The sequence below is a fragment of the Nelumbo nucifera genome, chromosome 1 (genome assembly GCF_055504915.1).
Source record: "Nelumbo nucifera cultivar China Antique chromosome 1, China Antique-T2T, whole genome shotgun sequence".
Lineage (NCBI taxonomy): Eukaryota > Viridiplantae > Streptophyta > Magnoliopsida > Proteales > Nelumbonaceae > Nelumbo > Nelumbo nucifera.
In genome coordinates, this window is record NC_142649.1 from 70,086,460 (window position 1) to 70,099,433 (window position 12,974).

General features: G+C 36.0%; 1 protein-coding gene across 4 annotated transcripts; it reads right to left on the bottom strand.

Annotated features, from left to right (window-relative positions):
- Positions 1–1,721: 1,721 nt before the first annotated feature.
- LOC104612755 (peroxisomal membrane protein PMP22-like) lies at positions 1,722–9,788 on the bottom strand. 4 transcript variants are annotated; one of them, XR_737843.3, is made up of 8 exons: positions 9,303–9,788; positions 9,018–9,116; positions 5,550–5,651; positions 5,319–5,394; positions 4,538–4,608; positions 4,344–4,429; positions 4,034–4,236; positions 1,722–1,918 (listed from the first exon to the last, which is right to left on the bottom strand). XR_737843.3 is itself a non-coding variant. In XM_010280319.3 (7 exons), exons 1-7 carry the CDS (start codon positions 9,372–9,374, stop codon positions 4,185–4,187), a joined length of 558 nt encoding a protein of 185 aa, XP_010278621.1. In that variant the 5' UTR covers positions 9,375–9,788; the 3' UTR covers positions 2,492–4,184. The 4 variants fall into 4 exon arrangements, 1 of the variants encoding a protein (XP_010278621.1); XR_002023530.2 differs by lacking the exon at positions 1,722–1,918 and adding an exon at positions 2,492–2,974; XR_016085225.1 differs by lacking the exon at positions 1,722–1,918 and adding an exon at positions 2,492–2,974 and having other exon boundaries at positions 3,105–4,236.
- Between the last annotated feature and the right edge of the window lie 3,186 nt (positions 9,789–12,974).

A 12,974-nucleotide genomic window follows, 5' to 3' on the forward strand; every position in this document is an offset into this window, starting at 1 on the left:
TACTGAGATGTGCATGTGGGATGTTTTTTGGGCGCACTCTGTGGGGCACAGATGTAAATTCCTTTGAAACAAGATCGGGTTAACCAAACGCATTGGCTGTTAAGTGGGCTGTGAAACCAATGATATCACCTCATGCCAATCATAAAATTCATGGGGCCCTATTTGTGGGTCAACCGTTAAAAAAGTCTTTCTGTATCATCATCATGTCTTGACTGGTTACCACTTTGACACGAGATCGGATTAACTGAACACATTTTCTGTTAAGTGGGCTATGAAACCTATTATATCACCTGGCCCCATGTATTTTATGACCGGTGTAGGGCATTATCATTGGATCTGCAGTCTACTATATAGCCACCACCATGTTCAGTTGTGTTAAGTTGCTTTGATACCAGTTGATTGGTTTCAAGTTTTTCCAGTATCATGTCTTTCTGGCATCATAGCCACCAAGCCTTAATTGATATCATGTAAAGAAAAGAAAAAGATGCCTGGATTTTTAGCATCAAAGAACCGATTCTTATCAGTTTTAAGTGCAGAAGAAGAATTAATAATAATTGTTTTATAAAGTACAAACTTAAAAGTAACTTTAGAATTTAAAAGTCATCAAAATTAATTCTCTGAAAGCATTCCAAGACAGCCTATATAGCGGAACGTAATTCATTCTTGAGCGATCTCCACAATGGCACATTGCTGGGGATTGCCTAGCACTCCTTCTATCTTTTGCCAACGTTGAGATCTTGCATATTAACAGGGAAGTTAGCTCAGTTGCCCATTTGTTAGCTCAGTTTGCTCTATCTAATCATCATGAGGATTCTCCTAATTTCTTAACTCAAACCTTAAATGGGGATAACTCTCAAGATATATCCCTGTATTGTCTGCTTGAAAGGAATTGACTTCTGGTTTACAAAAAAAAGAAAAAACAGAAAGATTGCAAACTCTTCTATGGACTCCCCATCTCTTGAAGATGGCATTGCAGCCAGATCCCTAAGCTCTAACGTGCTCCTGCTTAGTAAAGCTACCTTAATTTCAAAAAATTCTCCATTCTCCCTTCTCTCAATGTAATTTTCCTTCAAAGTGGAATCTATGGGCCCTTCCATGGAGGCATGGAGCCCAGATCTCCTGAAAACAAAAACTCTGTTCACATGACATCCAGTCACATATTGGGGATATCTCCCGTACATTTATGTTAAATTCATTAAAAGGTATTCTCAATGTAGGGCGAGATTCCCATGCTTTACCAGTGCGTGAATTATTGGGGTTAATGATAAGGGATAGGAAGCATGCCAATTCACAAGGGGTGAGTCTCATACTTGTAAGTTATAATATCTTACCCACTAATTTTATGTCACCTTAACTATTTTTTTTATCGGGTTATATGACCCTTTTTCTGCTAAGTGGAAGGATTCTATGGATGATCTCCACCGTTCATTGGATAGATTACATAATCGACTAGGCAAAAAGTTCAATCAAAGTCGAAATAAAAATTTCCCCCCGTCTTATGTATCACCCCTTCCTTTTTATCAAAAAAGAAAAAAAAAAATCCCCCGTCCTTTTCTTTAATTAGGCTCAGTTTGGAAAGAATTCAAATACAAATATGTACAGTATAAATATATACAAAAAATTACAAAATACAAGATTTTGTAATGTGCTCTACATATTTATATTTGTACTCCTTCCAAACCGAGCCTTGACTTCATTCTTACCAAAACAAGACTTTGTATCGAAATTTTGTCCAAATGATAATAACCATCCATGAAACAATACTTTTTCAACAACAAATCATTTGACATGTTATATAGTTATGATGTTTGCACCAGATATGGATCACAATAACAGGACCCGTATCATATCTGGATCCAGGTTTGGTAATATGGTAAGTTCCATGCCGGATCGCATCTGGAGCAGCACCAAGTCCGACCTGATTACCCAACAAACAAACAATTAACAAGATGAAAAGATCAACCAGTTTGGTGGAGGACCCAGAATCCTAGATATCTCGATTCGATATATCAAATCTCAAAAGTCTAGTAGCCGAAATCTGAAATCTTCCCCCCTCTCAAATCCATACTGGCTATGCTTCTATCTCAGAACTGATAAACTGTAGTGAGAGCCTGAGAGATCACCTTGAAAACCATGACCACAATAGATATGCTTGATTGATAGAAATCAATATTGTAATGTTGACACTAAAAACCTCAATTTTGATGCAAATCTAAAGCTCAATGACAAAGGCAATGTTGATAACATGAATCATTCAAATATTAATGTTTCTTCCGAAATTGAAGGTGCTTTCGGTCTTTGTAATATTGAGATTTCAAAAGAAGAAAGTAATGAACTCACAATAATTTAAAACGCACAATAAAATTTTCATTTTGAGAACAAAATTAAAAATAAGTATTTAAAATGAAGGAATAATGAACTTATTTCATAAAGGAGATTATGGAAATTAAAGGTTAAGAACAGAAAAATATCCCCTTGCACTAAATTAAAACTGTAGTAAGAATAATAAGATGAATAGCAGTCCTACCAAAAACATGTTCGTTCTACATTTTGCATAGATCGGTTTGTGTGTTTACATCCATTTCAATCAGCCTGTTTTATTTTGGAATGAACATCTCTTCAACTAATTCATATCCACTCTTTTAAACACAAATTCAAACTAAAAATTTTCACTGGGAATGATGAATGGTGAGTTTCATTCCCTTTAATCCAAAACAAAACCAGTGGATATGTAGCCTCTCCATTCAACCATTGGAAGACCGATTTCATTTAACTGAACTTTCATCCTGCTACATGGTAGATTTCTAGACAGAGATTAGAAAGGAGATACAGTCGGGTGAGTCAGAATCACAACTCCAGAAAGAATGCGAATTAGAAGCTAGTTTGGCCATGCTATGAGCTGCCATATTGAAACTCCAAGGAGTATAGACAACCAAGATGTGAGGAGCTTGGCTAAGAATTTTTCTGCAATCAGCTGTTAATGACAAAACCCACATGGAAAGCCTGAAGAGTCAAGATACTCCACAATAAAGAGAAAGAATTCACCAACACATCCCCTTTCATGAGGACCTCAAAAGCATCAAAAAGTCTACCAAGTAACAGACCTTAAATGTTTAAAAGTCTTTAGCCACCGATCCCCAAAGAAATTTTCATTGAGGCTCCATCAATATTTACTCAAGATGATCTCTTCAGTCAAAAAAGCCTCTTACAAATGAGTCGAGCAATGGACTTTGGATAAATAGGAGTAAAAAATTAAAATATTATAATTGGGACAAATAATAGCATCTGCTACTCTCATGAATGGATAAAGTAGACTACATATCACGAGCTTTTGACATTGATTCCTATATATGATAAGCCTCTCTATCTATACTATTGAGCAAGGTTACCCTAGAATCAGAAAAAGAAAAACATAAAACATCAAAAGAGACACTATCGTAAAGATGCTAAATAAACCAAGATAAGGCTCCATACAGGTAGTTAATCCAAAATAATATGGGTCACTTTGGAAGATGAGTAGATAGCATCATGGAGAAATAGTAATGCAAAAGGCCAACTTGCTTCTATATCTTATGTAATCAAATAAAAAATATCCTTTTGTAGAGAGTACTATTTGTTTCCTTCAACCAATTAAAACTTAAAAGTTTATTCAATCTTGTATTTGGTCATATTATCTAATTGGATAGATTTCACGATTGAAAATATCCAGATGGGGCTTACAAATTGAATGTAAAATTACCAAAAGCACTCCCAGGTTTTTCCACATGGCCATGGTATTTAAGATTGGTAATACACGGTTACCTAATGCAGGTTCAGAATTAATTGATTATTAATTTAACATTTAATCTAAAATAATAATCTGAGCAAAAAACACGGAAGCAATTAAAGGGAGAAGAAAAGCTATTATTAAAAATTTAAAATATGCACAACCAATGCTTAGTCAAACTCGAGAATGATAAGGTATCAAATAACTAATTCAAATAACAGGCCTGAACATTCAACAGTGCACCAAAAGATCAAATAGAAAGAGTACCTAGAATCTCAGACAACAAGTGCATATGAAATCATCACCCAAAAAGAAGCCTGTCGCATCAAAGATTTGGGACATCAACTATATTCCTGAGCATTGTTGCAAACATGAATTAGGTGTTATTGGCAAAGGTGTCTTTCCTTGTAAAAGCTATCTATCCCTTGGTCAGCATCATAGACCTTGCCCGTAAGTTCAGAAATATTCCCCTAAACAGCATAAATTAAATCGTGAGTTTTAATTATTAAACAAAACTGCAGCACTGAAGAATGCAAATTAACAAATAACAAATCCAGGAAATTAATAAAATAGATACCAGCAGCATGCAACAAAGCTGTGAAAGATGACACGAAACTGGAGTGGCATATATTGGTGGTTTACCCACCCCACAATAGGCCAAAACTGCATATTTTTAAATCAGCATATTTACTCATTTGAACCCCAAGTTTCAATATAACAAAAAGGTTATACAATCACTTGCAAAACAAAGGTAACAAAACTGGAATATACCATCCATGCTGTCAATTGTACAGAGGGATAATCCTTCTTGAGTTTACTCTTGACCTGAACCCAGGGCCTTCCTGCATAGAATAGGAATATTACAAAGAAACTATGACTTCTTCAATGATAAATAGATCCACAGCCAAAATATAAAGCAGCTATTAAACCAAATGTTCAGTCAGTAATTTTGGTTTGATCAATGGTAGCAATTTTCTTTTTTCAAAATTGCTGAAGAGAAAAACCTCATAAAGAGAAGGTGGATGAAATTTCCATTTCTAACTAAAATCAAGGGAAAAATTCTGGCCAAGGAACCTCATCATCATTTTCTAGGAAGTTGGTTAAGAAAAATGCCTAAACCACTGTTAAGTTACACACTATATTCCAGGATTTTCATAATTTGGCATCAGTATGGAAGGATACCTGCCATTCCAAGGAAGGCAGGCTACTCCTTTTAAGCTCTATTAGACTTTTCTTTTTTATCAATAATCTTTATTAGACAATTCCTCACTGGAAGTGTGTAATGAAGTTTCCCTTTAATAAACGCAGAATATTGGCCCAACAAATAAGCATTAGTGCTTCCTTTTATGATTTTCTTCTTGAAGGAATCTATTTAATTAGTTAGCTATATATATATATATATAGATATAGATATAGATATGTAACTAAGTCCATTTTTTAGTTTGAATGGTTAACTGATTTCAAATAGTTGTTTTGTTGAAATCATTAATTTCTCAGGATCTCAACATTTTTTGGAGGATGATATGCTGTAAGCTCTGTGAAATGGACTTACGTTCAACAACGAGCCCATAGTACAGCATAAACAAGATGTTATTCCAAGGAGAAGATGTCAGCTGCTCCAGCAACACCTGAAAAATAAGATAATAGGGCATGCTAGAATTATGTGATTTGTTAAATGGTACTTAGTTACAAATTTACAATCTAAGAATTCTTAAAATTAACCAAAACTAGTCTTGGAATTTATAAGAAAGAACTCAAGATGGAAGAGAAATCAGAAGAACACCTTCTTTGCAACTGTTCGTGTATCCCTCTTCCCCTTGAAAATTTTATCCATCAATATGTGCAGAAAATGCCCAAATGGTCCTCCATAAGCAAATCCAAAAAGCTGAATTTAGTCATGTCAGGATATGCAACCACAGACAAATAGATACAGCCATTTATCAAAAACAAAAACAAATATATGCAGCCATAGATGAGTGAATGCACAAGTTTACTTTAAAAGAAATGCTGGCAAATGAAAGGACACACCCACACCCACACAAATACACAGATAACCACAGCTTTGCCTGGAAATGGTAACTTATTTCTCTTGATAACATCCACTCCACCAAAAGAAAGAAAGAGAAAAAAATAAGAAAAAGAGAACAATAAGGTCGATTAATGGCCCTTGAAGAACAATAGAAGAAGAAAAAATAAGTTTAATTGTTCTTAAAACTCTTAGATATGGTACCAGTCTAAAAGTTCAAAACTTTAAGTTAATACAAAATGCAGAAAGATTCCTCTTTTTTATCTGAGAACAGAGTACAAAGGTTTTATTAATGATGAACTAAATAAAGTACAATAAATAAGGTACATAAACAATCCAAAGAGATAATGAGAGCTAAGTAACTTTCTATCTTCCCTTATAGCTGCCTGTAATCCAATACAAGAATGAAAAACGTGTTCCCTTAATCAAGGCCTGTCTATTTGCCCCTTCCTATTAACAAACTGTCTTGGACAATTTACCTGAACAAGATATTCACAGAGGTAACCTAATATTAACCCACCCAAAGACTGTCTTAGCTGCCAAGATCCTAGACTATCCCTCATCAAAATAATAATTACTTGAGGATCACTTTCTACATTGAGATTGCCATAGCCCAAGGATTGGCGCAGACAAAGAACCTGTAATAACAAGAAGAGTTCTATGCTGATAGCACCAACTACTATTGGATTAAATATATTAATATAGTCTTCACTTGATGAGTTCTGAAAAATCCTCCCACATCTTTAACACCTGGATTGCGAAGGCTGCACCTCCAAAATTTAATACATAAAGATTCAATTCTGTAAGAATGACATCTCGTTTTAACATTGTATTTGCAACATCAAAAGCAGGTGGTGCCAATACATGGTAAGCTTTGTAATCCATTTCAATTATTGTGTGGTCATAAGAATTCAAAGAAACTGCATATATGACATTAAGACAAAATAATTTTCTAATTTTAAAGACAAATGATGCTGTCATGCCTTTTTAAGATATAAACAAAAGACCTCATTTCAGTCCACCAATAGAGAAAATTTTTCTAGTAATATCAAGAACTGGTCTAGCAATAAAACATGCATGAAAAGATAGTGCTTTTAACTGCTAAGTGCTAATGCTACAGGGTTCACATGAATTGAAGTGCCATCAGGGAAAGAAATTGCATATATGACATTAGGACCAAATAATTTTCTGATTTTAAAGGAAAATGATGCTGTCAGGCCTTTTTAAGATTTAGTTTAAAGACCTCATTTTAGTCTACCAATAGAGAATCTTTCTAGAGATATAAAGAACTGATCTAGCAATAAAACATGCATTAAAAGATAGTGCTTTTAACAACTAGGTGCTAATGCTACAGGATTCACATGAATTGAAGTGCCATCAGGGAAATCTTCCCTTAATAGAAAAATGCTTTAGCAGTATCATTTTCCTTTGAATTATACTCAGATAAGCATTTTTAAGAACCATTTGGTACAAAGAATTGTTTCAAATGGTTTTCAAAACTCAGAGTTACTTTATATGCAAATTTCTTGCATATAGCATTCACACTTTTTTTATCCAATTAGAATGTGAATATGAATAGAAAATGACCATGGAATCGTAAAATCAAAGTTGCAAGAATGATGAAAACTGAGCACCATAGAAATATTTCTGTTATAGAATGACCTGTGACTTGTAAGTCACTCACACCTGTGTGCAATACCAAATTTACGTTAGAGATAACATCCCTAAGAGTCCATCTGTTTCAATGTAAATGGAGCAAAAATTTTCTCTGTGAAATAATTCCAGCTATATTTTTCCTTTTTTATAATGAAAACTTTGTATTCAGCCCTTCAACATGGAAACAAATACAACCTAAAGGAAATATCATATGACAAAAAGAAAAGTAAATCTTTCATCATCTAGTAATGTTCTGTCCTAGTACTAAATAATTAACCACCATATTAATTAGCATTCGGAGGCCACACGACAAACCCACTCTGCCACTCACACACAAGAGTAAGTCAAAAGTACAGTCAAAGCTATCGAGAAAGACTTTTTAGTTTGTGGTAGAAAAAACATTAGGAACCAATCTATGTGACTAGGATCCATACATAGTAAATGTTCTGACTCATTAAATCTTAGGATCCATACATGGCAATGACCGGATAGAAAAAGCAGTTCCAACTTTAGTTTTCTTCTCTGATTAGACTAAGGGGTTCTCTTGGGTGGTGAAGATTAACTGAAGAATGTCTGGGAAAAAGATCCCTGACGGGGGCTCAGACTGCTCCTGGAAGCAGTGCTCACTGCAGCAAAGGACATGGGTTACAGACTTACAGAGGGCAAATGATGTATATGTTTTCATATTTCATAGTGGCAAGTGAACAAAAGATAAAGGAAAAACACAAAAATGTAATACATCCTGCAGTATGGTATTATGAAATCATGTCGCACCATAAGTTCAAAACAATAATTCCCAAAACATAAGGCTCTTGTCTTAACGTGAAAATGAAGATGAAAATTTTGGGATTTTACAAGAAACGGATTCAATGATCGATGACCATAATAGTTTGGCAAATGTTTTAATGTTTACTGACAACCTGACAAAATCCTCCTTTATTCGGGCTTGGGAGTTGGACCTGCGGTGTAAGACAAATTCATACTAGTGGAGTTGGGCAACCAAGAAATATGTCCAAAACTGAGTATGGCAGAAATACATGTGCTGCTAAGATTGATTAGTGAAAAAACCAGAAAAAAAAAGAAAAAGTAGACTAAAGATGTTCAGAAATGGTCATTGAACGGAACCTAGGAGTAGCTCTAAGAAAGTAAGTAGAATAGATGGTTTAATGACATGCACAATCTGTTGCAAATTGAAGGAGTTAGAGGGGCTAGGAGCAGAGAAAAAACAGGTGGCGGAAAACAGGATTTATGTTAGCCGACAAGGCTTAGATGATGATGACGACGACGACGACGACAAGACACGGATTCAATAAGTGGAGCTTAATTCTTCACTCGGATACCAAACTCCATTATATTCCGTGTTTCCTTAAGTTGGGATACAACGCATCACATCGAGGTTGGACAGGCCAACTGAGCTTTGGGCTTACGCACAATTTCCCACATGGAAAAGAGATCAGCCAATAATTGGTAATAATAACAGAGCAAGGAATAGAATTAAACAGACACGCCAAGCCACCGTAATTAAGAACAGAAAATTAGGAATATTATGGACGAAGGGAGGCCATTTACCACTTTAAGAAGAAGCCGTCTTAGTTGAAGTCTCTGAAAGCCGGAGAGCTTCTGAGCGACTGAGTCGCTGATTCCCGCCAAAATACCGGCAGTAATCGCCTGCAATTGAATAGCCATTACCAACAAGGAAGTAAAGCAGGATCAGGTGAAAGGAAAAGAACCCAAATCAGAGGGGCTGTTGCAATTCAGAAATCAAAATGGAACGAAACGCATCCCGATTCTCAAACAGAAAGGAAATAAGGAAACCATATCATAAAATTGGGAGAGAAAGAAAGGGGGCCGTACCTTGGTTCTTAAGGGATGAAGCTGAAGCTGTATCATGTATTGTTGCCATCCCTTCTTCACTATTGCCCCCATATTTTTTTCTGCTCAGCGCAGTGAAGAAAGAGAGAGATTCCGACTTTCTTCTTCTTGTTGTCCGTCTCCGGTGATCCGGTCTCTCCTCCTCCCTGACCTTCTTCTACTCTGCTAGGATATTAAATTATGACATTCGTATTACGTGTATGTCCTCCGTCTCTCGGAAGGACAAAATCGTCCTTGAAAGAAGGAGGGATGAGCGAAGACGAAGCTGTCACCTCTGGGCTTGGTTGGCCACACTCCACACTCCACAGTGGTCAGTGGGCAGATATTTTTCCTCTCTTTTCAAAATGAATGCTACCTCCCGAAAATGAATGTTCCCAATGTATGGTGAATGTGCCTGTGAGGCGCCCAATTGTGAGGAGCAGATTCCGTCACCCCGAAATCGGATTTTTCTCCTACCATACCTCCCCTATCACGCTATCACATTTCAGATGTTCTAACTTTTAGCCGTCGTGTCTAACGGAGGAGTTAAAAAGACAAATATACCCTTATAAGTTATATGTTGGATTAATTAAATGATGCGTTTTTTTCTATTAAAACGAAATCCTTTGGCATTCAGCCCAGATGAGAGCCCCTGAACATATTACATTTCCACCCTTTTGTGGGTGGCAATCTAGGCCTCTTCCCAGTCTTTGCCACAGCAAATTACCAGTCAAATTCAGTGATGCCTGATGAACAAGTGTTGTTGAAATATTCCTAATTCAACCCAATGAAGAAAGATATATACAGTAAAGGAAGAGCAAGCTCCCAATTCATATGTCAGAACAATTTTCTTACACTTCCTATTCTTCAAAGATCTTATTCTTGAAAGGGATCATTCCCAATAAAGACCAACAACTAGATAATGAAAGCTCGGGTTTGGGTTCAACTTTTTTGAGAAAGTCCAAGCCCCATCTGAAAAATGTCAGGCCTGAGTTCAAGCTCGTGGGTCTAAATTCATGTTTAAATCCGATTTAAAACGAGTTAGATTAGACCAGACCGTCAGACCATCCAGGTCTACACAAGAATTAATAAAAGAGCAAAATTGGGTTAAATATTTTAGTCAAATGTGATGTCAGGTACAAACAGATCTTAATATATTGTTAACAGAGGAAAGGTCTTTGTCTGATGACATCATCACAAGGTCATTTTACGAAAAGTAGGAGAAGTTGTTTTAGAAAAGGGAGGTTTAAGTCTTTTTCCCTAAAGACAATGTTCCCGGAAAGAATCATGCTTGGGTTACCCTCTAGTTGTCTGATGTGATCAAATTTATAAATTTTGGAAGAAGTAATATTTGGGGTCGGATATGGAGTCTAGAATCATTCATGTCAATGGTTCTCATTGCCATGTGGCCATCTTCATGGTCGCATTTAGTGACTAACCCACAGGGAATTCTTTCATTTTCCATTGTGGTGACTACAAGTGCAACACTGCAACTTGGCACATATAAGAAGAGTGAGGAGGATGGGGCTTAGGTAAGCAATTAAGTATTGCCATATAATTGATATGGCACTAATTTTACTGTTGTATGCTCGGACAGAATTGATATGGACCGGATTAATGATGGTTTGGACCGGATTAATGATGGTTTGGACATGGGGCTTAGGTAAGCAATTAAGTATTGCCGTATAATTGATATTTGGTTACAAGTTTTTTAGATGTCATGCCTTTCAGGAATCATAATCAGGCACTATAGTAGATATTTAGATACAAATCCACAGAAAATATCTTTTATTGGGTAAACAAATGATTGGATCACTCATGGCGAGTGAGTTGGGATCTTCTGCCAATAAAACAAGTTCTAACCCTCTATCAATTTGATCTAACATCGCACACCTCACCATGAGACTGGGACTCATCATAAAAGTGGGACCTGTCATGTATGAGATGTGCAGTGTCAAATCATGTTGGTAGGTGGTTGGAATGTATATTGTTGGCAGGTGGATTCACGGCGAATCACCTGCAGTAAAGAATTGCATACATGTACATCTACCGTCTCTAATCCCAAATTCAATAAGAAGGGTGTTGCATATATGTATTTCTTTTACAAAGATTTCGAGCTCTAAGGCTACATTCACTTTGACAAAATAAGAGAAATGCAGAAAGTTAAGGGAAAATGGTTGGTGTTGGAATAGAAAAGTATCAATTCAGTTTAAATTTGCATTAAAAATGAATTCAACTATAATGTATGCTAAATCAAGATTTCAATCAATCATATTAAATGGTCTGTTTTTCATTGATTCATGTTCCACAAGGTATACTTACTAGTTACCATCAAGACTTCAACACTAAAGAAAAACTCAAAAGTGACAAGTTTTATCCCCGGTTCATGTTTTTAGGTTCATGATGTTATTCATGAACCATAAGTTTTGCCAACAAATATACAATATTCTGTTTGATTGTGAGTGGTGGGTTCCAAAGGAAATATAATTTTACTGTTGTATGCTCGGACAGAATGTTCAAACTTCAAACTAACGATATGTATTAGTACATATGGCATGATCCGTGAGGTTTTTGAACCCATGGAGATACTACAAATTAGGACATTTAGCCACTTTTGAAGGCTAACACCCATTCTAGAGATGTCATGACCCAATTTTTGGCTCATAAAAAAGAAATAATCAAAAAAGCATCACCCCTTTAAAACACGTGATACACAACTTTCGTGTATTGCACATATTATTTTTTAGAGCATATCAATACTTTGAACCTTAGATGGACATTGGGAATTTGGGATAAGATAAATGCCAAAAAAGAGGCTTTTTAACCATTTATTCTCATTGATTACATTTTTTTATCATTTTAATATTGATATGCCCGATATGCCTGTAGGGGCGTATCGGCAAATCGGTACTGCTTTTTTATGTTTTATTTATTTATTTTTATTTTTTGCAACTGATTCAAGGGGGCCGGTTTAGGGCTCCACCATCCCCTGAACCGGTCAGACCCCTGATACACCAACTGTAGGGGCACATTGGAGGAGTCCCGAAACAATACGTATCGGCCCATACGTGTCGATACTTTGAACCTTGGTGCAAAGTTTATAGTCTGTCTTTTTGGAAGCAAAGGTTGCTCCCAATAAGGTTCAAAATATCGATACGCCTGATACACCAGTAGGGGCATATCAGGCAAATCAATACTATTTATTTTACTTTTTTTTTTTTTTTCTGAAACCAGATCAGGGTGGCCAGTTTAGGACTCCACCCCTGAACCGGTCAGACCCCTGATACACCCAATATAGAAGCATATCGGAGGGGTCCCGGAATGATACGTATGGCTAATACCGGCCAATACGTGTCGATACTTTGAAGTTTGAACCTTGGTTCAAAGCATGCACACTTGCATATCAAGAGTTTATTTTGATCGAAAGTTTTTTTTTTTTTCGTTTAACTTTTCTGATTTGATAATTTAACGAAATCACCTAAATCCAAATATTTAGTATGTGACCCTGAAAACCTATACATTGCGATATTTTGAACCTTGGCTCCCTGAATCCGAAAGAGTGCAAATATGAAAAATAGTCAAGAAACATTTTTAAACCTAAATTGAAAATAAAATCTGCACTCTTGCAAACAGCTGCAAAACTGAACCAGGCAGCAATCGAAGTCAAAAATTTTG